Consider the following 23,447-nt stretch of genomic DNA (forward strand, 5'->3'; position numbering starts at 1 on the left):
TTCTTTTTTCTTTGATTTCTGTATTTCTTTTTTTTTTCGGTTGAGCACTAGAACAATAAGAAATGTTGCCGCCGCTATTTTATTTTTTCATCCGCGAACGAAACGAACACCAACCTTACTCGTTGAATGTCAAAGAGAGAATAACATTTGTTCATAACATGAATGTTAAAAGCGCAAAGGAGAGAACATAGGGTGTTATCGATATTTGTCGGTCTGGTATCGATAGCCATGTTTAGGCACTTGTTGCTTCATGAAAATGTTGCGCAACATAGTTACTACAAACTTCAATTTTTCTCTTAATTTCAGAGTTTTTAATAAATTATAAACAAAACATTGTATCGATGCTTTACCAGTCATCGGAAAATTTATACCAACCTATATGCAAATTCATTTTGCAAAAAACATTTTAGCTTCAAAAATTATTTTGGCGGGAAATCAGCTCCTTTTAAACTCTTTCAAATTCAATGCTGTTCAAACGATTTCAAAAAGATTGAGTCCGAGTAATAACCGCTGTATAACTGACTTGCACCAAAAATGTAGACAAAAATGTAAACAAAGGTTGTGTTTTTACATACAAACGTGGCTGTTTATTTCACTTTACGTTCTTTTGTTGAATATGCATATAATGTTTTTGCGCTCCTATTTCGTCTCCCGATCGCCGCCGCCGCTTTATAACTTACGCCCCTTACCGATCTAAGTGAATCCGTTGCTGATTTTTAATATATATTTTGATCTCGAGTCAATGCTGGCTGCTACATCGTTTCCTCTCATTTCTTGTATGTATATTGAATATTCTGGTTGTATATAAGTGTATAATATATTTAATTTAATACATAAAAAGTTGCGCCCACTGCAAGGCGCATCGATTTTCACTTGCTTCGTTTAAAATAGTTTACGTGTGTTTAATATTAAATTGTTTCCATTGTTTTCGCAATGCAAAGATCATATATAAAAATACAAAAATCATAACATTTACATACACACCGGACCGGAGCGGACCGTGTGTGTGGCCGCCATATAACTAGGTATTTCATATACTCTATATAATCCATATATCGACGCAACCTCGCACAGTCAATATAAATAATTATTGTTAAATTACAAAAAATTAAAATGTATATATGTATTCGAATTATACACAACTACCACTCTCTCTCTCACTTTTCAGTATAAATAAATTTGTTGTCCACTTAATAAACAATTTCACTTCACGTTATGCTTAAGAACTAAACTCTCATCTCATCCTTTTTCTGCTCCTGCCTCAAGTCCTTGCTACCATCCTCTTTCCCGCTGTCTGATCCACCTTTTTTCCGATTTGCTTGGCCTGCTATCATTCAATAATTTCGCTATTTAGTCTTAGTCGTATATGGAAGTTGAATTGGTACGCATATGTTCAGGAGCGGCATTTTCGCCGAGTCTGGGGGAGTGTACAATATTTATGGGCGTTCCTTTATATATATTTATAAGTATTATTAATATGTATAATACGCAGCAGTCGATTGTTAATTTAGCTTTCTAATTTCGCTGTATAGATCGTATAGATCGCTGGATCGCAGTAATTATTCGTGTGATACTAATGCTAAGTTGCTCGAGCTAAATCTGAGTCCTGAACACCACGCTCAATTCCGCTTTGAACTGTTTTTGTTTTCTGTTTTTGTTTTTGTTTATGTTTCTGATTTACTGAAGACTTGCTGGTTCTTAAATTGAGTCGTATGAGATCGTGTGCTTAGGAAAATGTTGTGGCTTTGTTGTAGGAAATGCGTGGAGTTTTCCATTTTTTCAGGAGCTTTGATGGATGACGTTTGTGGAATTGTTTTTGTTTCGTTTTGAGTCGTAATACTAGTTCCCTTTAGGTTAGGTTAATGAGTAGTCCATATATATTAAACCATATATATATATATGCATGTTTTTGTGGCTGTGTATAGAGAGATACGTTCTATGTATAATTACAAACGTTGTTCATTTTGATTTGTTTTTTGGTACGAAACAATAGAGAAATCCCGGCAAGCATAACAAACTAATAGATAAAGGTGGGATATGGAAAACAAACGAAAAAGAGGGGGGATTACGATATACCGAACATTGCAAGCAATTCTCTTGTTCTCACACTAAAATTGGCTTATAGACTTATGCAAAATAATGTACAGCAGAGTTAGTTACATAACTTATAGAAGTCGGTAAGCAGTTCTTCCCTTTAAAATATAATTACTTTGACTAAATTTCTCCACTTTCTCTGCATCTTTGTGTGTGTGTGTGTGTGTGTGTGAGTGTTTGCGTTAGCCTAGATGTTTGTGTTAACCTAGAGCAAATGCATCATAAATATACGTATCTATGCCTATGCACATGCCATCGCCTCGTCGATCGATCGTCAACATTCTGGCAATGTTGCGAGCTTCGATCATTGAATAAATCGCGAATGCCTTAAATTACACGCCCGGCTCCTGGTCCTCTCCAGTCTCCTGATTCTGATCCTGATCCTCGTCCCTTTACGGACGACGGCAGTGGTGTGAGTTGGATTGAACCTGGTACACGTTCGCGTTTATCGTGGCAGCTTTTTGATCTATCTGCGATTAAACTCCGATTTGATAGCTGTAAGGGCGCAAGGAAAATCAGTGTCAATTGAAAATGTTTCTATGCTTATAACCACCTACCATCTATTATCTCGTTTTTGACTTTCTGGATCTCCAGCCGCATTTCGCGCACAATCTCAGCCTTCAGTGTGTCCAAGTCGCCATTGGAAAGCGCCAGCGACAGCCCATCGCCATTGACCTGCTTTAGGGATAAAGGTTAATAGACCTCTCATGTGAGTATGGTCGGTATCACCCACCTTCAGAATGGTCTCTTCGCTGGCACTGCCGAATCGTTTGCGCATGGGTCGCGGGGACTCGCCGCCACTGTTCGTTGTGTTGCTGCCAGCACCGCCCGAGTTTCCATTCGCTCCCTCATGACCATTTCCAGCCGATCCAGCTCCGCCGCTCAACTTATGGGGCAGTGTGTTGGACTTTTCCCAGGGTCGTCTCTTTACCTCGGCTTCAGGATCGGGCTGCAAAATTCAAACCGAATAAGATAATGGATATGGAATAAGTGAAATAGTTGACTTACATCCTTCTTTTCTGCTTGGGCGCGTCGTCGTGCCAGCGTCTTGGCCATCTCGTCCATCATGGAGGCCATGCCATTGGAGCTGCGTCCAATGGTGCCATAGTTGCCGCTGCCACCGCTGGAGGTGCTGCTGCCGCTATTCTCCGGAGCAGAGGTGGTGGTCTGCAAAACAGGGAATACACATAGTTTAGTCAATATGCATAAATCAAATGAAATCGATTTGAATTGTACCTTATTCTTTTTGAGCTTGAACTGCTGCAGCTGGGAGGCCAGTGAGCCCATGAGATCTGCCTGGGGATCATCCTTCTTGGGCGCTCCTCCCAATCCCGGCGGCGGAGGTGGTGGTGGCGGTGCCCCTGGGCCGCCCGGTGCTGGCGGTGGTCCGCCACCCATGGCTGGCGGTGCTGGTGGAGCCGGCGGTGGTCCGCCGCCCATGGCTGGCGGCGGCGGTGCGCCGTTAAACATCTGTGGCGGGGCTGGTGGCGGTGGTCCTCCTCCAGCAGCTCCGCCAAAACTGGGTGGTGGCGGCGGCGGAGCAGGAGCCGGTGGGCCACCCGGACCACCTTGGCTGCTCATCCGGTTCAGGGGCACCTGACCGGGCTGCTGTTGCTGCGACGGATTCATTGGCGGCGGCATGGGTACCTGTCCGTATGGATTCTCTGCCTGCTGCTGTGGCGGAGGCACTGGTGGACCTCCGTAGCCCGGACCTGGCATCGCCGGCGCTTGAGGTGCCTGTGGATGCGCCTGCGGTAGCATTTGCTGCTGGCTGGCGTACACAACACTGTTGGCGCTCGCAGAGCTGGGAAGGTGACCATGACCCACCATGTACATTCCACCGTTCTGGAGCGGCGGCTGTGGCGCTTGCGGCGGCTGCTGCTGCGCCTGCTGTGTCGGGTATTGGTGCACAGTTAGATTGGGATTAGAATTGGAGAGCACGTAGTGGGGTTGCTGATACTGCTGTTGGGGTGTGGTGGTGGTGGTGGTGTATCGGGGTTTTCAGGAGATTCAGATTCAGATTCAGATTCGGAATCAGGATCAAGCCAATATGCCAATGAAATGAAACAGAAATACCGCATGAGGAAACTGGGACGGGGTGAAGGCCATAGTTCATCCAATAACTCACCTGAGAAGGCGCATAGCCCGCCTGGACTTGGACCATCTGCTGATATTGCTGTTGCTGCTGCTGCTGAAACTGTTGCTGTTGCGGCTGCTGCTGCTGCGGTGCCGGCGGAATCTGTGAGTTCACCTGCTGGGGCAGGCCATTCGAAGTGGGTCCATTGCCAGTGGGTCCGTAGTGGGATCCCGGCTGACCCATCTGCTGCGCCTGCTGCTGCTGCTGCTGTTGGGGCTGTGGTGCCGGTGGGGCGCTGAGGGAATTCCTTTTTGGGTGAGCAAAGGTTCGGCGTGGGATGGGGATGGATCAATGAGTGATATGAGCGATGAGACACGAACTCGGATACAAGTGTTGCAAGCTACTGCTCATGCGTGAGATGATCAATACATTGTTTCTAACTTGCATAATGCCATATAAACGTATATTATCTATGCTGGATAATCTATATTTATCTGAAGACTAATTAGGAAATCTTTTGTCGTTTGCATTCTACTATGAAATTCTTGTTCTTAGGATTCATTTATAACAACCACAGATTTTCAGCTTTACAATGTTCAAAGAAAAGTGATGTTCCGCCTAATGTGTACTAATGACTTTATCGTTTGTTCTCATAAAATTAAATATTTCCTGAATGGTTTGATCTATGGAGTCTTAGCTAATGGGGTTTTCCATTGCAATGAGCATGCCGTATCCAACACAATTAATGGAAGTGTTGCCTACCTGCTGGTGCGATGGTGACCCTGGGGCGTCGGCGGGCTCTGGGGGATGTTGTTCTGGTTGGTCTGCGAGGTGGGCGTCTGGGCCGAGGGCGTGACGTGCCCACCTATGCTGTTGTTCTGGCGCAGTATGGCTGCATCCTCGCTGGTCATCGTGCGATAGCCCATGTCCTCCTCATAGCCATTGCCATTGGTGGGCGGTCCACCTGGATTGTTCGCCACGCGACCACTGAGCACCTGAGAAAGTCATTCAGATATTAGTGAGTGATACAGATTGATACAGGTTTGTGGAAGATACACTTACTTCCAGGGCATGCATCATGGCCCTTGCAAAGTTCTCCGCATCATTTTGGCTCGAGAAGTTCAAGCCGTAGACGAACTTCGAATCGCGCCACTGATGAAAAGTGGCCGTGGCCTGGTTGTACTTCAGTCCCTTGAGAATGGAGCAGTTGATGACCACCTCGTGATCCTGCAGCTTTCGTCCCACCACCCGGAACGTGTTGTTCTGCTGGTGGTGGTAGATCTGCACCTTGCTCAATCCCGACGAGCTGCCCGAGGGCACCCACTTCTTCTGGTTGTCATCGTACACCATCACGGAGGCCCGCGCCCCGATAATACTCTGCTCACTGCAAGAAAAGAGTTGTGGATATTATGGTTAGTTGGGTCATTTGAATGGTATGTGGGAAGCGCGGATGTGTATGGCAATGATGGGGAAATATCACTTCAAGAAGTTCGAGCTAAAAGTTGATGATACGGAATAGCCATTGCCTTGAGGGGAAGATAAGAAAATGTGCACAAAACATATATAACATTTCCATTTTGAATTTTTACAATTCAATACCATCAGAATACATTCATTTTCGCCTCCTAATGTATCTTTTATTACCTCTTTTAAAGACTTAAAAGATCGTGGGAAACGAAACAGAAGTTGTGCTAACAATATAGCCAAACTTGGCAACTTTATTATTTGCACTAAACAAGTTCAACAAATGAGATACGAATTGTTTATGGCTTTTGTTGGCAGTAAAGTTCTGCAAAATTCACTTTAAGAAAAAAGATACATGTGAAAGTATTTTATTAAGATATTATATTATATCTTCGAGAGATTATTTTATGTGTTCATAGGAATCGATTTTCCGTTCTAAGAAAACTTCTTGAACTCGATTAAGACTTCCCAGAAAGAATGTCGCAGTGAGCAATCGTTTTCAGAGCATTATATCGACTCTATAGTGCTCCTCCCCTTGAAAAACCCATTCCACTGCACTTTAGTCCACTGTGATCTTGCAGACTTTTCACACGACTCGAGTGTGCAAGGGCTTTGATCTATGCCATGTACCCCCCTTTAATCCCATCAGTTTCAGGACAGGAAGTGCATTGCATTTCTTTGTATGCGCGCACACCTGTCATCCAGCTAAATGATCGTCTCGAGTCGCACGGACCGATTAAATGATTCTAATGAAAGTTCTAATATGAACGTATGTATGCTCTCAACCTTTAGCATTTTTTTTCCCCCGCGGACACTCGGTTGACAATTAAAGTCAGCCAGAGAAGTAAACATGGCCAGCAACAAATGAACGACGCCTTCATTGGAAAAATGCAAAGGCGATGACGAGTTGCCTTGCCTTCTGCTCAACATGGCTCTGTGTTCTTTCTATCCTATAGCTCGGTTTTTTTTTTCTTTCTTGCTAGCCTGCACCGCTCCAAGTTGCCTGGGTTGCCCCAAGTCAATCCAAGTTGCTCCAAGTTGCTCCGAGTTGTGTGTTACTGGGGGACAGAGAGATAATGACGGAGAGCAGCCGCCAGGCCAAACGAGTCGAGTCTGCAGAATTCTCGCTTCAGACTTGGCCCGGCCAAAAGCCGCAAGTAGTTTTGCACTTAAATGGAGTGCGCAGATCGGAGGGACAGACGGACGAATCTCAATCCGAATACGAATCCGAATCCGAATCCGAGTGGCACAGCTGTGCGCTGTTTTCAGGGCCTTATATAACAAAACCAGCGACAGATCGCAGCCAAGTCTTATGAGCCTGCCCGCTTTGATTTGCATCGAAATTCGTGGCAACGAAAGTGAAGTTTTTTTTTTTTTTCTACACACTATAAGAAACGGCGAAACAATAGCAGTCAATCAGTTTTTAAATTTCTGTTTTTTACAATCGAATCGATTTCAATCCCATAAATTGGCTACTACATATCCAACAATAATTATAGGAAGTGCAAAAAACATGGCTTTTGGTAAAAGTGTGGTTCTCTTTTCAACGACTTTAATGCACATGTACGTTATAACTTACTCGACTGTAAAATTAGTTTAGTTTAAAGTAGTTGGGATTAGTAATGCGAATTGTGACTCACTAGTGTTTAATTGAGAAACAAAATGCATTCATTCATTTGCACACGTAAGAAGTGCCTATAAAACGTGCTAATTCCAAAATTTGAGCTACTATCTTACGATTGTATATACTGCTTTCAATCCATTAAATAGTAAATGGTTGAAAGTGAATTGAAGTAGCGATGATTAATAGTAAATTTAAAAGATAAGTACTATTTAAATATTTCAGTTCAAACTTCGTTTTAATCGTTTTTTTTGCGCTGTGCAGCTGACTGGAAAACCCAAATGAAAATCGAAATGTGCCCCGCAAATGGCCAGTTAAATGGGATGCCTATAATTGAGCCACTGGAAAATGGCTTTGGGAGCGTTTTCAATATGTGGCAGGTGAAATTTTCCATGCCTTGGGGATTTATTCGTGCGTTAAGCTGAAGTTTTGAAACTGCAGCGGAGTGCAAGATGCAGATTTCGTGTGCACACGATAGCGTTTTCCAGCTTAATTGGCGTTAAATTATAATTATGATTAAACGGAGAGTGCGACGAATGCAGCTTTGTGGCATTAAGAGTTCTTTGATTTACGAACGATCTCACTCAACTGAACGCAACTGGCTGAGGCTGAAAGAAACGCATTCAAGAGTCCAGGGCCAAGTACTACGTGCTGAGATTGGAGAAGTATAGTAGAGAAAAGTGGGGGAAATGGGGGATTATTACAGAGCCCAAGGACAGACGCTTAAGGGAAGTGGGTTACACATACGCAAAAATCGTTGTTGTAATGCCCCCAATGAATTTATCTTTGACCGAATTATGGCGACGTTGTAATGTGTGTTGTTGTTTCTGCTGTTGTTGTTGTTGTTGTTGTTGTCGGATCAGATAATGATGTATGTTGCTATAGAGATGTTGCTTGTGTTGCTGCTGTGCCTGCTGATGTTGTTGTTGGTGTGTCGATAGTGTTGCTGTTGCAGTTGCTGCCACTGCTGTTGCTGTTGCCGTTGTCGTTCTAATTGAAAACGACATGGAGCAGCCCAGTTTGGAGGGTTGAGTTTTCGAGGGTTGATTCGGATTCACCGAGGGATTCGAGGGCGAAACGCATTTGCGCAAAGTGGAAAAGATCAGAGATGAAGAGGAGGATGGGGATGAAGTTAGGGTAGATGAACTGGCTATCGATGTGGCTGCCCTTGATGATGAATCTCTTTCAGTTGTCGTTGGTACATACAACATCTGATCCTGCTGCTGCTGCTGTTGCTGCTGCTGTTGCAGTTGCTGCTGCTGCTGCTGAGTTCGCTGAGGCGCCTCGTATATGGGTCCTGCCTTTGGACTAGCCTTGGGTAGCTGCAGCACCAACTGCTCGTGCTCGTGGTAGCGCTGCCTCAACTCCTGCTGCTGGTAGTGATGGTACATGGGATGACGGTAGTCCAGCAAATCCAGCTCCTGCAGCTCCTCTATGCTGTAGTACTCCGATTTGGAGCCCAAGCCCCCCACTGGCGGCGACATCTTGTGGTGCATGCTCTGGCTGCGGCGTATCAGCTCGCCGGAGTGACCAGGTGGTGCCACCTGAAACTCGCATATGCCATTGCCCGGCTGCTGCTGCAGCTGCAGCTGTTGTTGTTGGTGCTGGTGGTGGTGGTGGTAGGCCAATATCGGCGAGGAATTGGCGGCACTCGATGGCTTCTTGCTGGTGAACGAGGTCTTCGCGTAGAGCTTCTTCATGGCCATTACCCGTTGGCCAATATTTGCAGAGGCGTCACACAGACACACTAAACAGATCCCACGATCGATCCCACACTTAAGCACACTATGAAAACCGGACGATTGGATCGAATCGAATCAGACGTATTGAATTTATGTTTGCCTAGGCTCTTGGATCTTCAAATCTATTCGCTCTCTGCCCACTCTGGTCACTGGTCACTGGTCACTGATCACCATTCGCCATTCGCCGTTCGGCGTTCCAAGATCTCAGCTGCACACGTCTGAACGCACTCAAGACCCGCTGGAGACTAAAGCCAAGATCCAGACCGAGATCGCGACTGGGTCTCAGTCTCAGAGACCGAAACGATCGCTCAGCTCAGTCGAGGCCAAGACAAACAAAAGCCGAGAAGAAACAAAAAAAAAATCTAAAGGCGAATGAGCGAAAAAGACGTGAGCAAGAAACTGAGTATCGGCTCACAATCTGTATTTTCCTCTCATTTGAGCGGCTGCTGCGCTTTGAATTCGTCTAAAAGGCAAATAATTACACTTCAAAGTCAATAAAATAATGAGAAATGATGAGATGTGCTATGGCCGTTGAGCTGGATTGACCCCGAGACTGGGAACCGAGCATAATGGCCAGGTAGATGGTAGATGGAGACCTGGCTCACAGTCGTCGACGCTACCAACGATCAGATCCCCAAATGGCATGACAATTAAAAGACGAGGGGAAGTAGTCTGCATAGAACCTATTGAGGAAAAACGTTCTCTTTTCACACGATTTTGGATGAGGAAAGGATGTAAGATTATGATTTTGGACAGGCGTTTTTGTTTTGATACTCAAAACATAATGAAAGCTGTTGAAGTACGATTATATGTATATTTTAAGAAGTCTTTCAAGCATAACAAGGATTGGTAGATCCAAAAATGTTTAGAATCATATTTTTAAATGAGTATAACATCATTCTGAAATATATCACAACGTTTTAAAGGGTATATCCTCACAACTTATCGCCTAGTTATCGAGTTGTGCAAGTTCCTTCGAGAATTTCCCATGCAGCTGTAAAGGGTATGCGATAAGCGCTCGAAACTTACAAAGTTGCGCCTGGGGCATTTCTGCCGGCAATCTTGAAGCCTCGTCGACGTCTCGTGAGCGACTTTTAACCAGTTCGTCAGTCTGTCCATCCGCCAGTTAGTCATTCGGTCAGTGTTTGTGATTCAGTGAGTCGGTTCCGTCCGTCAGTGCGATAATTACTTAAGAAACGAGCTCAATAATTTATATTTCCCCCTCGAGTGACTATTACAAGTATTTTTCCCTCGCTGCGTTTTTGTTTCCTCCATTTCAACTGTTCTTTGGCGGCAAAAAGCAGCGACTGCGGCGGAAAATGGGGGATGGAAGGAGGGGGAACCTGGAGCACAGCTTGTAGCATGTTATGAAAAATTCATATACAACATTGTCTATCTCAACGCGGAGCACTCCACTCTCAGAGATCTGAGCCACTGTTTCTGACTCGCTGGCTTATGTTTCATTTCAGTTCGGTTCAGTTCGGTTCGGTTTCTTGCCCCTCAACAATTCCTAAACGTAATTTCCAATTAACATTATTGTGGCCCATTGTAAGTGGTTGTGTAGTGGCTGTTGGTGGTTCACCGATCTCTGATTTGAGCCAACCGATTACCGGCTAGCTTTAATGGCTCTGTCAGAACGGTTCAGTTCAGTTTGGATTTTGGGTTGTTTTTTTTCGATTTTTTTTTGGACCAGAGCGTGTGCCGCGGCTTAAATGATTTGGCAACAAAATATTTCCAAGGGGCACTACGAGTGCGAGTACTATAATCCATATGGCTGTCCATAAAGAGCCGCAGGCAGACATCGGTCTGAAAGAAAAGCATAAAAACAAACAGGGCCCACACATGTGAGCGCAGCGGAGTCACAAAGTAGGTTGCCAGGCAGTCAGGAGACTGAAAACAGTTTGCCCATGGCAAACATCAAGTGGAGCTGGGGGGCAAGAGTGGGGGTTTCAATCAATATCGAATATCACTGCGCGATGAACTCGTCACGGGAGGAGCGCTTCCTGCCCCGACTGCACTGGGAGAAAAGCTGGTTTCAACATTTGTACCAAATTATGTTTCCTATGTTATTACCACCTATTAATGCAAGAGGGTTTATATGCGAATTAGTATTTTGTCTATACTTAAGCAAACAACTTATGCAGAAAGGAAGCTATAAACAAATTTGTTTATGGTAGCAAATATTTAAAATGTAAAATTCTCAGTATACTAGTCACTCATAAAGCCCGACAAAAGCCTGGATTTGGGTCACATTGCAGCACCTCATCGCAGACCTTCTTATCCGCGGGCACAGGTGACGATATATTGGGATCCATATGGGGATATTGAGCTTATGGATACCGACTTCAATCAAGCTCAAAGCCAAAAGGATTAACGTTGGATTGCGACGAGCCACTCATATTTACTTATGTACGAGTATATTCACTCATATTTCCTTATGTACGAGTATATCCACATTCGTGGTGACTTAAACTCAAACACAAATAAGCCCGGGTAAACTCCGAACTCGTTTGATTCGTACCCGGTAAACATAGGCACGTTTCTTGGGGGAATTTGTTGTTTCGAAAACTGTTCTTTCACTGAAACTCGATTTGATTAATGCACGCGATAAGCCGGCAATTATGGTACTGCAATTAGGGAGCACTTCACCGATAGACCAATAGAAATAGACGCATTTAATAAACGGGCGCCAGATGCATCTGCTCCTCACCTATACGGTAGACTACCATCGAGCGGCTCCGTGGGACAAATGTTACCCATTGAGCGGCGGAATTTCAACTGGGATACTCTGGATACGAACTGGACAAATTCAGGCGAAAAACTGCGCACAAATTAAGTTTAAAGCACTCGCTGGCTAAGCTGACCGGATTTCCTTGGAGACATCATTTTAATGATGACACACCCAAAAAAAACACACACCGGAGAAAAAGCTAAATAAACGCAAACTTGCAACGTTTTTTGCTTATTCACAATTCATTTATCGCAAGGGGATGGTGTGTTCTACTGCCAGCTTTTCAGCAAGCAAACTCCCCAAATGGGAAGCCGCACCCCGCTTTTAGACCAAACAAATTATGGGGATTAATAAGCGAGCAGCTAGCTGCTCCACTTTTCGAAAATTAACCCCCCCAGCCAGCAGGAACTGGGTTTGGGTTAGCCATAAATTCTGGCAAATGAGCTTCCAAAAAGGTCGACCCATAAATTTCGCAGTCATCAATTTTGAGGTGTCAAGTAAATAAAGTTATGGCGAAGGCCAGGGAATTACAACTCAATTGAATAAAAGCATAAAATTATTAAGAACATTTGGTCTCATGTATTTTGTAGAATACTAACTAATAAATGGTATGCAAAATTCTGCCAAAATGTCATAGACAAGCACTTTGAAGGTGGCAATCACACTTTCAGAAAAATGCGAAGCGAATATGTGAATTGAACTCAATTTGAATGAAAGCCAGAAATTGTCGTTTGTCTAATTGAAATGTCCTTCACAAGCGATTGACAACATAACTTGTATCTGGCAGATACGTAAGTAAGTGAGTGCTTGTATCTATTCATTGTCAAATGTTCTGGTCGTGTAAACTTACGTCATTGCAATTTGGTTTCCGTTGTTTTCCTAGCTGCTGCTTCAGCTTTCACGTTTCTCTTCGGTTGTCTGCTGTGGAGGAAAATTCGCTTCCAGTGTTTGGCCTTTTCAAGGGTATGAGATCTGCAAGACCGGAAAAGAAGAAGATACAAGATAGAGGTACAGATACAGATATAGATACGATTACGGTTACAGCTCGTAAATCAAGTGCAGGCACACGTGTATCCCACAGATACCACTCCTTTTGGTGGGAAAATCAATGCGAATATTCCCCCTTTTTCCTTACGAACACAACTTTGCCCATTTCCTCCATCCAACGAGGGCTGTTTGCAAAAGTAGTTGTATCCCCCCATTTCCACTTAGCTTGCTCCATTGGAACCCAATCGAATTGCTGGTCCTTTTTTTCTGACCGAACGGCCATGAATTGATATTGGCCACATCGTTTACTGGGCATTTGCGTAATGAGGCAGTTGCTTTGGAAGCAGCCCAAAAGAAAAGGTTAAGAAAATTGGTGAGCTGTGAGAAAAGGTCAACGCACTTGGCGTCGAGATGTAATAAACTTGGTAGTTCCGCAAAATATCTCCCATGGATAAATCGATATTCGGGAACCTTGAAAACGGCACTGGAATCGAACCCATCAATTAACCATCGGCAGCAGTGAAAGCTGGCCTGATGAATTAATAACCCGCGCAGAACAATCAACTCGGTATTAGAACCGAACTGAAACGAATTGCTAGACTTTTTCTTTCCATCTATCTATTATTTCTCTTTCTATTATTTTGGGCATTGACACAAAGACACAAGTCATAATGGAAGCCGCAATAAACAAAAGTAAAATGAGACGAGGCATTTGCATTTTAGGGACGGATAAAAAATCAGGTCAGCGCTTTAAAGAAGATCTGGGCGCCCCTCGCAGCCACGCCCCTCGCGGCAACATCTTGGGCCAAGAATTTTGACCTAGTTTTCCCCTCCCCCCGCCAACATTCCCATTCCGCTCTGCCAAGCTTGCCCCCCCTGTAAAACCCACCGCTTACGTCATAGAATTCCGCCTGGAAAAACCTTCATTCAAAAGCACGCACTTGTAGTTTCATGCTTTTCTACCCGGAAATGTTGTTGCACCATTGCTGCAGCAGGCAAAAAATAAAGAAGTGGGAGTTGGGTGACTTTTTTAATTGGAAAACGTAGAGTTACCCCTGCGCTGATGGGCCAACATTTTACCAGTTAATTTTCGCATACTCCCAAACAAAAGAAAGCCATTGAAGGGCAACTTCAAGGAGTGGGCGGGAAAATCGTAGGTGTGGTGGGTGGTAGGCGCATATGTGCCGCTTCCCCCTGTCAAAAAAAAAAAAGAAAAAAGCACACACCACCGAAAATTAAGCCCCTGGGCAATTATCCAGAATAAAAACCCGAACAAAATAAAACAAACAGAGAGCCTGTGAGAGCCGGGAATGAAAAACAAGTGAAATATTTGGCACTCGGCAAAAATGGGGAGGATAAGAAAATACAACCAAATAACGTAATAGAGTGTGGGGGTAAGGGTGGTTTGGATTCGTCTGGTTTGGGACAGCAACCCTTGGCCGGGAGTTTGCACTTTAGAATGGCTCTCCGCCTGGCAGGGAGGAAGTTCTGCAAGGGATCAGAGTTCATACACAGTGTGGCTCGATGTTAGCGCTTCAAGTTTCGATGTTTAACCCGGTTTCAAGGGTGACTAGTGCACATATCGGTTGACAAGCTCAATTGTTTACCAACACAAATTCAAAGAACAATAATATTTAGCTTTAGTAATAGTACAAGAATACGATTTCAGTCACCTCAGTTACGCATTACCCACGGTTCTCTTTTAGGAATCTCTTAGGAACTCTGCTTAAGACACAATTTTAAAGCGTTTTCCTGGAAGCGTTTTCACCTCTCCCGATGATGTCAGTGGGTTAGGAGTTAACTCATTTCCCTCCTCGCGTGATATTAACAATTTGTCAGCCCGAACGAAACCACTATTGTGTCCTATTCACAGAAGGAGCCACTGAGTCAACGCTCCTTCCCCAGAAACCCTATACATATATACTCCCTTGGCTCCTAACCTGCAATTTACTTCACCTACTACACAGTAACTAAGCACTATAGTTTAGCATTTTTTTTAGAATTTTCCAAACGAACTTTACATGACTGGTACACCTATTAACATATACTTGGTTTGTTTACTATTAGTTATTGTAATGGTTTATGTAGTTATATTTATTTATATAATATTTTTTTTTTTTATATATACAAATTAAGTTTTCTTTTTGGCTCAGTGCCTCCATTCATTTTTCACTTGCAGCTCATAAAAGTCGCAACGAATCCTCATTAAGTCCGGCTAACTTTTCCTGCCCCCAAAACTCCCCCTTTCATTTGTCTTCTTGCCACTCGCTTTATGCGGTAATTTCTGTTGTCTCCTCTGCTGCTTTTTCAGCTTTTCTTCTTTTTTTTTCAGCCCCAAGCCCCAAGTGTTTCGGAGTTGGAGCTGGATGGTAACTGGTTTTGGGGCCAGGCTTTGTCTGCGTTTTTGCCACTCGTTTGTGGGACTCCCGAGTAGGGACTTTTGGCCTGGGGTTTTGGGCCTGGGACCTGTGCGCAGCACACGTGTTGGCCAAATGGAATTACTGCACAATTTTAATGCTTATTTGGGTCGCACTTCGGTACTTGTGATCTTGTCCGCCGAAAGATCTAATTGATCGATTTGCGAAAGGAGCTGGCGATAATCGATGGATGGTTGGATGAATGGATACTTTGGGATGGATTGGTTCGCAGAAGAATGAGACCTATAGTTTTGGGATGGGATGGGATGGGAAACTAAGTGTGTTCCCGTTGACCTGAATTCCCAGGCATATCAAAAAACATGGCTAGCCAACCGGCAAGTCATCATTTCATGATCATCATGAGCTTCGTCTTGGCTTCTTTATTTTCTGAGTTTCGTCTTTGGCAGTAGCTGCAAATTAACAAAAACATATCTACAAGTTATTAATTTTGCCCAAGCTGTTGCTTGTTTTTTCCCCTTTTGTTTTAAGTAATCACTTTTGTGGGTCACTGACTTTCGATTGTGGGCGTGGCTGTCTAGGAATTAACCCTGGAAAGCCGACCGTCTTTTGCAACTCAATTCGTAGATCGATCTTCGCTCTGATTCGTGGCGGAAAATTGAGGAGTGGAACTGGCATATTTGGAAAAACACTCAATCTGTTTTTTTTTTCGGTCGGCGTTTTGCTTCAAAGCGTAAAGTTAATGGAGCGCGGCAAATGTTTTTTTTTTGGTTTTTCTTGTCAGCGATAATTATTGAATAATGATTCAATTGTCTGTGGCTGTCGGTGTTGTTGAGGAATTTGTGTTCTCCAGCTGATAAAAAAGCAACCGGAGAATCAAGTCAAACATTTTCCACTACAAAAGGGGAAGTCTATTAAATTATTACACTGTCACTGGCACAATGGAGTGTGGTGCCGACCATTTCTGTGACAATGCAGCACCACCCCCACCACCCGCTTTCCACCACTGGCTTTTCCACAATCCGCTGGCGGTGCACAAAGTTCAAGTGGGGAGCATCATAAAAATATCATAACCATAATATAATCTAAAGGGAAACGAGTGAGTAAGAACACTTAGGCGAAACGAAGTTGAAATACCCTCTCGCATTAATAGAAAAGATTTTGAAAAATATTAGTTGAGAGAGTAAATTTATCCGACAAGAAATACCCTTTGTAAACTAACCTTTTTCAAACTTTAATATAATATAAGTAATTATCTTTATATGTCTATTAGACCTTTTATATAAACAAAATCTAACAATTAAGTTACAGAATGTGTACAATTCCCAGCATAGTTTGACTCCATTTAAAGGGTACAAAAACTCCAGAAATGTGGGAGGGCAAAAAGGGAAGGAAAGTGAGAAAAAGCAGAGAAAAATGGGTGGGGAAAAGTCACTGCAATTGAGCGAGAAATAACAATAGAAGCAGGACGGGAAGGCAGCCAACAAAAGAGTTCAAGTTACAAATTGTGCAGGAAGATAGGAATGTGTGAAGCGCTCAAAACGAGATGGCTATACAGGGAGTAAACGAGATAGACGATTGCAACGCCACCTGTGGGCCATCCGGCAAACCGCTCAAGAAGCATCTTAAAAACTGCAACCAAGGCGAAAAAAAAACGTACGAATTTGAAGTTTAGTGGAAGCTTTTAGTGGAAAACACGATGAGGAAAGAAATCCCAGCTCCTAGCCCTAAAATCCCACCCACTTTTCACTTCCCGGCGATGGTGTTGTTGTTGCTGGCATTTTATATTTCCCGCTTTCGTTGTTTTGCCGACGCTGGAAACTTCAGACTTGAAGACCGAGAGACCGGAAGCACTTCAAGTGCTTGCAATTCCATTGAGCAAAGTGCGGGGGACTATAAAAAGGGGTTCAAGGGGGGAATCGTGTGGTGGGTTTAAAAAACCCGGGGATTGACTTTGCAATCAGCTTCGCCTGCAACTTTGACTCGATTTGAATTCGGTTTCCATCAACATACCAGATTGATGAAAAAGCAATAATCTTCTAAGTCATATTGTCTCGAAATGAATCCAACTATAGGCTATCCTAACTCCAGTTGGTTTTGTGAATCACTTTTGGCAGATATTTACAAATATTTCGAAGCCTTGAACTCGGAGCAATCAGAACTCGTATATATTCCCTCAACCACTGTATTTATTTGGGATTTATCAGTGGAGCACTTCCCGTTTTCAAGTCGAGAGCAAAGCATTCGCATTTGAAGATAACGCTTTTATCTGTAGCATTTCTGGGGCCTGCGCTTTTGTCAATGATGGAGGATCTTGCAACATGCAAGGCCCCACAACAGAATTCAATTAGTATTTGGTGTTCCAGAAATTGTTGATATACCCAATATTTTTTGCGCACTGCGCTTTGCCTCGCACATTTTCATGATCAATTTTCACATCGTAATTTACCTTGAAACGGAAAACGAAAAGTTATTTTTGCTTTGCTGCTTTTTTTTAGTCTATTTCCTAGAAGCGGGGCCAAAAATAAACTTCTTGTTTATGGTTCGAAATGGTACAGTTTTTGGCCAAATACGGCTAATACCGAGAAAGACTTTTCCAACCCACTCTCAACTCACTTTAAGCAAATGTAAATTGTAAATTAGCCGCAGACAACATAATTTCGTTTTAATTAATCCGCAACTCATAGAAATTATATGGCTCGCATATCAGAGGCACTGCATCTGCAAAGGGGGGTATAAATAAACAGACATGTTCATATATGACCATATATACATATATATACAGCTAGCCAAGCGTTAGAGCGTGAAGTAGTAGTCGGGCCAGAAGACGAGCTGAAGATGGGGAACCCATGAAACTGTGGGCTAGGTCCATGTACATACATATTACTCGGCTTTTCATCTTTTTTTTTTTAGCTGCTTGCCGTTTTCTGTTTGTTGTGGCAAAATATCTAGGCCGTAAAAAATGGTTAAACGCCAGAGCAATTACCAGGCCAAACAGCTTGAGGAGAACGTGGTTAAGTACGAAGTGCGATGCCCATGGCCAACTACAGTGGAGGTCTTATTAAATGTATATATATATAACTTCAGGACAGGAGAAGAACTTCTCGTGGCAACTCACATTTCATGGCTTACATTTTTCTGCCAGACATTATAATGCAACTGAAGAATCCGAAAGACAATGAAAGCTTCCACTTAAGCGAAATTTCATTTGCGAATTTTCCGCTTATCTGTGCAGTTTGCGCCTCGGTTATATCTGCAATTTATGCCATATATAGCACTCGTATATATCATATATATGTATGTACATATACATATATACAGATTTGTGTTTATGCATACGCAAACAGGGCACATTTGTATGAGAATGTTCAAGTTTAATCTGAGTTGGCTGACGCTTTTCCTCGTTGCGATTGCAACAAGCTTTAAAAAGAATTCAGTTTTCGATAAGATGATAGAATATTGGGTACCCCTTAGTTAGCTATGCAAACGTTTATAAAATCACATTATGCTTTCTTATCTGGACTAGTTAAAATATGTGATTAAAGAGTCTTTCTAGCAAATATGCACTCTTGCTAATTAAATAGCTAAGATAAAGAACTTAAGCCTAGTAAACATTCCTATCTCAACTTGACAAGAGTCAAGTGCTCTTCAGTGTTTTCACCTACAGGGTACTACCATTTCGAAAGTACAGACCTCAAAGTACATGTCTGCATTACTTTCGAGCTTTCTGCGATGACAGCTGTCTCTTGTTGTCTGGATCGCTAATTCCCCCCATTAACTATTACTTAATTGGCGCTTGACACGACGCTTAAGCTGCATGTCCCCATTTCCCCGCACTTTCCCATGGCTGGCGATAAAATTCCAATCAAGATAAGATTATTTTATCTGTCTAGCTCAGTTTTTGTGAGTCATATGCAAAACACTATAGTTTCAGCAATATTCAATCAAAGAAAATCCGATCAAATCATTTCCTCAATTTGCGCAGAACATTGTGAAGAGGCGAAACAGACACACAAATCCAGAGATATAAACAAAAACAATTGGTTGAATCAACAAGCGGTCAAGTGAAAAAGATATTAATTAGTCAGCGTGGCAGAGGGGCATGTAAAGGGATATTCTCTAATGAGAAAACCCAAACACGTTCCACACATCCGATTCCGTTTGCCGGTCTCCGTTTCTGTGGATCATGAATTATGCAGCCGGCGTTTAATAAATATATTTATTGCATCGCGAGAAACACTAACAATGTACACATGCATACAAAGAAAGAATCTTAGGAAGTACAATAATAATCAGAGGCTAAAGCTGGACCACATTTCACATGATTTCTTTATTGTTTTGTATCATAAGTTATACAAAATATACTTAGTTAGTATAAGTAGTCTTTGTAAAGAAAAATAATACTTTGGTTGAAAAAACTCTCTATTTGAATCCCAATTTTTCTCAGTGCACAATTGATTTATTGAGAAATAACCATGCAATTGCTGGCTAGAGTTGCTGAGGTTCCATGGAGTTTTAGTTATAGAGTCATTAGACAAAAGATCTGTGTCACGAGCCATTTCCTTGGCCAAGTGGAAGGAAGCTAGCGGTTCGTTCGGCAGCGAAAGAATCGGGCAGAGGAAAAAACATGTCTCAAGATTCCGATTCGTAGCTGCTCTTCATGTTGGTCCCGCATCTCCATAACTCACACACAGATTCAGATTCCGATGCGAACTGAATTGAAATGGATTGGTTGGGATTGGATGACTCGAGTGCGGAGAGTGGGAGGAAATGGCTGTGGACGTGGATGTGGATGTGGAAGTGGACAGGCCTTGGCAACAACAATGCGGAAATGTTAATTGGATTTGTTGTGGCATCCATGTGGGTGGCTCACCATAGACATCATCTCATTCAGAGTTCAGGGGTCAATGCATCGACAACCATATCAGAGCCCAGCCTCTCCTCTCCGCTTCGCTCTTTGTCTTTGTCTTTGCGCTTGAGGCCAAAGCTGAATGATACGACACCCGTGGGTTACTCACAGAAACGAAAAGTTGACGCGGCCAGTTGATGATTCAGATTTAAAGGTATTTTTCGCTTTAGTTTCTTTCCGATGCATCCGCCCGAAATACCTGGAACTTTTGCGTAAAACCCTGCGTTCCAAACATTTAGTCATCGTAAAAATGCCAAAAACAAAAAAAAATGAAAGAAGCGTAGCAAGGGAATGTAAACAAGGGAAGAAGTGCTATCTCTCCATTTCACTTTAAATACAGTACAACTTCGATAACAGAAACAGGTTACATTACTCAAAAAGTTCTGCACCAAAAAGAAGAAAAGAAGATGCATCAAAACTGATCAGATTTAGTTCAGGGACTGGCTACAGTAAATTATTCATCTTACAGACGTTTGACTGTAATTCATTTTAAAGCTGATAAAATGGAAATGGAGCAAGCGAAAAAACAAAAACAAAAACAACTACAAATGGGGGAGCATATTGTCTGTTTGTTATTAACCAAAGCGAATCGTAAAGCGAGGACATGTGTGTTTTGGTTTTGTTTTCCGCTTCATTCGACGGAGTTTACTTAAGTTTTTTATCTTATCTAGTAGCAGCTGGAAAACTGGGCTAACGGTGTTCAAATAACTGTGTCGTCACACCCTCTTTCTCTCTCACTCGCCCCTCCACCCCTCTCACTCTTTCCATCGGCTACACCTCTCCCGTTCTAATGCAACAATTACGAAATCCGCGTTGCATGCGGCCATGTGTGTTTTGGATTCGGTTTGGCCCATGGGGAAGACCCAAAGAAGCGGGGAAAGGCATAACGAAGAGTAGGCCAAGAAAGAGGTGGGAATAAGTAGTAGGTAGCGAGCTGAATGCAAATTTCTGGAACTGAAGTGGAACTTCCACTACTTCCATTATCATATGGCGCCGCTTCGGGATATGGTAATCTTATGACATTGCATAGAAACGAGAAAAACTATCGGGGTTTTAATAATAATACTATGTATATGAAACTGTTTCGTCTTAAATCTTCTTAGAAGCTTGGACATAAAACGTTTTTATTTAGTGCTCTTGAAGGTAATAGTTATAAGTCGGTTTGGTTAATAAGACAAAAGTAGTTTCAGTTGTTGAGTAGTCGTCAACGACGAATGATTTGAATAATAACCCACCTAGATGTTGAGTAAGTTACAAGTTGGGGTTTTAATTGAATTGGTTGCCCTGAGACGCTGATTTTCGGCCCATTTGCGAACGGGTTTCTTCGGTTTGGGCCCTATGAGTGTGGCATTGTGTTTGTTTGTGTGTCGGGTCTTTGGCCCGCTTCATTTGGCAAGCGAGCGTAAAAGCCGAAAAATGAGTCATGGCAAAGTTGGCTGCCATTTCAGGGCTAAAGGAGTTTTGCAGTCTTGGTTGGTTGGTAGTAGTTGTTGTTGTTGGCTGCTGGTGCATTGACATTTGAATGTTTGCTGGGAAGCCGTGGTTCGGGGTATTGGGGGGAGAGGGTGAAGTAGAAGTGGAAACAGCGACTGGAGAGCTGTGGCATAAATTAAAGTTCAAACAAACACGAAGAAGAGGAGGAAAATCGAGGCTGCCCCACCCGCACAATCTGCGCATCTCTCTCTCTTTCTCTCTTTTTTTGGGAGCTCGCTCTCTCCGCGCCCCTCGCCCTCTCATCCTCTGCTCCTTTTCATTTGGCAGGTTTTTGTTTGTTTTGCGGCGAAAGAAGCCCGGGTAGAAGAAGAGGCAGTGCAGTTGCAGCCAAAACAAGAGGAATAACAACAACAAATGGGAGGGAGAGCGAGAGAGGGGAGCTAAATAAGTAATTAAAGCAGAGTCGAAAAGGAACAGCTGCCCCTCTTCTTCTTCATCTTCTTCTCGGAACCCCCCACAAACGAAATAAGCAGTAAAATCTGGGGCTTTTTTAAAAAGAGATTGAACTACCACGCCAAGTTCTTTTAAAATGGCTTGAAAATAAGATTAGTGTTGATAAAACCGTACTCTAATAACATTTAAAAGGAACCCCCTACAACCTTACTCCACACCCGCCCCTGTACAAAACGAAAACAGGTTTTGGGTGCAGGCAAAAAGCAAAAGAAGAAGAGCAGCCGAAGTAGCGACAGCTGTTTTTAAAGGGCCCACACTTAATTTGCGCAAATCTAAGCGAATTTAAATGTTGGCGAAACTATCTAAAAACTGCCCTCGCACACACACACACGCACGCACACAAAGGGAAAAGGGAGAGGTGCGCAAAAAAGGGCGTGTTTGTGTAGGAAGAAGAAGAAGCAGCTAACGAAGAAGGCAGCAGGAGGAAATTGGCAAACATAAAGGGGGCTTTTGAAGATAAAACAGCAGCGCATATCATTATAATGGAAAGCATATAGAATCGAAACAGATCAACTGCATTTCCTGGATTAAAAATAAATTCTTGCAGAAAAACAGCGAGGGAAAAAACAACAAAAACTTACCACAACATTTTGGTTGATTCCGTTTCCACAGCGAAAATGCGTTGGTATTGGTGTGCGGCGTCTGCTCCGCTGCTGCTTCTTCTTCAGCTTCCCACAATGAGAGAGGGAGCGAGAAAGAGAGCGAATTGCAATTTTCACGTCTCTGGCGGTTTAGAAAATAATTGTGATTTAGATTTTTAATTAAAACGCTTGACTTCTTTTCGGGTTTTTGATTGCACACACACCACACGCACACCGAAACAAACACAGTTATGAGCGTGAGTTAGCGGGAGAGAGAGACAGTGAGAGTGAAAGAGAGCGGACGGGCGGGGGAGAGGAAGAAGCGAAAAACTCCTTTTCAAGGAGTAGACACCAATTTTTCTCGCCTCTCTCTGTCGACGCGAAAATAGAGTTTCAACTTTGGCAATTGCTCGATTTTTGTTAATAACAGTACACCAGCACACACATACACACACTTTTCGCGAGTCGAGGATGTTCTATTCGATGAGCTCCTTTTTCCCCAAAAACTAGTCGAACTTTACTCGTGTTTTCGTGTTTTGTTATTTGCGATTATTATTTTCTCAATCCAATCACTCACAACTAAACGCTGGCGTTTGGCGGTGTCATTTCCGCGACAGCACCAAACAAATCAAAGGAAAGGCGGCGTTTTTCCCCGGAAAAAACAGTCCGTGTCCGCTTTGCGTTCCGTTGCGATTCGTTTTTCGCGACAGTGTGGCCAGATGGCGGTATAACGTTTACGTTTAACGCTCGCGACCATTCATGGGTTCTTTCAAAAATCTTGTTTTCCCTGAAATACCACCGTGCGTCATAGACTAACCTGGGCACACTCCTTTTTAATTTTATTTAAGTTTAGATTCAGTTTCATTAATTGAATTCCAAGGACATTTTTAGTAATCAATTTTGTGTGAAAATATTTTAA

The 23,447-nt window shown here is 43.0% G+C and overlaps 1 protein-coding gene across 10 annotated transcripts; it reads right to left on the bottom strand.

The window, feature by feature from the left end:
• Window positions 1-559: 559 nt before the first annotated feature.
• On the bottom strand, window positions 560-23,234 carry LOC122613668 (protein enabled). 10 transcript variants are annotated; one of them, XM_043787964.1, is made up of 11 exons: window positions 23,106-23,234; window positions 22,529-22,670; window positions 12,580-12,701; window positions 5,234-5,555; window positions 4,934-5,166; window positions 4,223-4,478; window positions 3,331-4,056; window positions 3,103-3,261; window positions 2,828-3,043; window positions 2,652-2,772; window positions 560-2,589 (listed from the first exon to the last, which is right to left on the bottom strand). In XM_043787964.1, exons 3-11 carry the CDS (start codon window positions 12,582-12,584, stop codon window positions 2,561-2,563), a joined length of 2,067 nt encoding a protein of 688 aa, XP_043643899.1. In that variant the 5' UTR covers window positions 12,585-12,701; window positions 22,529-22,670; window positions 23,106-23,234; the 3' UTR covers window positions 560-2,560. The 10 variants fall into 10 exon arrangements, with proteins under 10 accessions (XP_043643899.1, XP_043643894.1, XP_043643898.1 ...); XM_043787959.1 differs by lacking the exons at window positions 12,580-12,701; window positions 22,529-22,670; window positions 23,106-23,234 and adding an exon at window positions 8,463-9,123 and having other exon boundaries at window positions 4,223-4,466; XM_043787963.1 differs by lacking the exons at window positions 12,580-12,701; window positions 22,529-22,670; window positions 23,106-23,234 and adding an exon at window positions 8,463-9,121 and having other exon boundaries at window positions 3,331-3,981.
• Window positions 23,235-23,447: the final 213 nt, after the last annotated feature.

The sequence above is a fragment of the Drosophila teissieri genome, chromosome 2R (assembly GCF_016746235.2).
Source record: "Drosophila teissieri strain GT53w chromosome 2R, Prin_Dtei_1.1, whole genome shotgun sequence".
NCBI classification, from domain to species: Eukaryota; Metazoa; Arthropoda; class Insecta; order Diptera; family Drosophilidae; genus Drosophila; species Drosophila teissieri.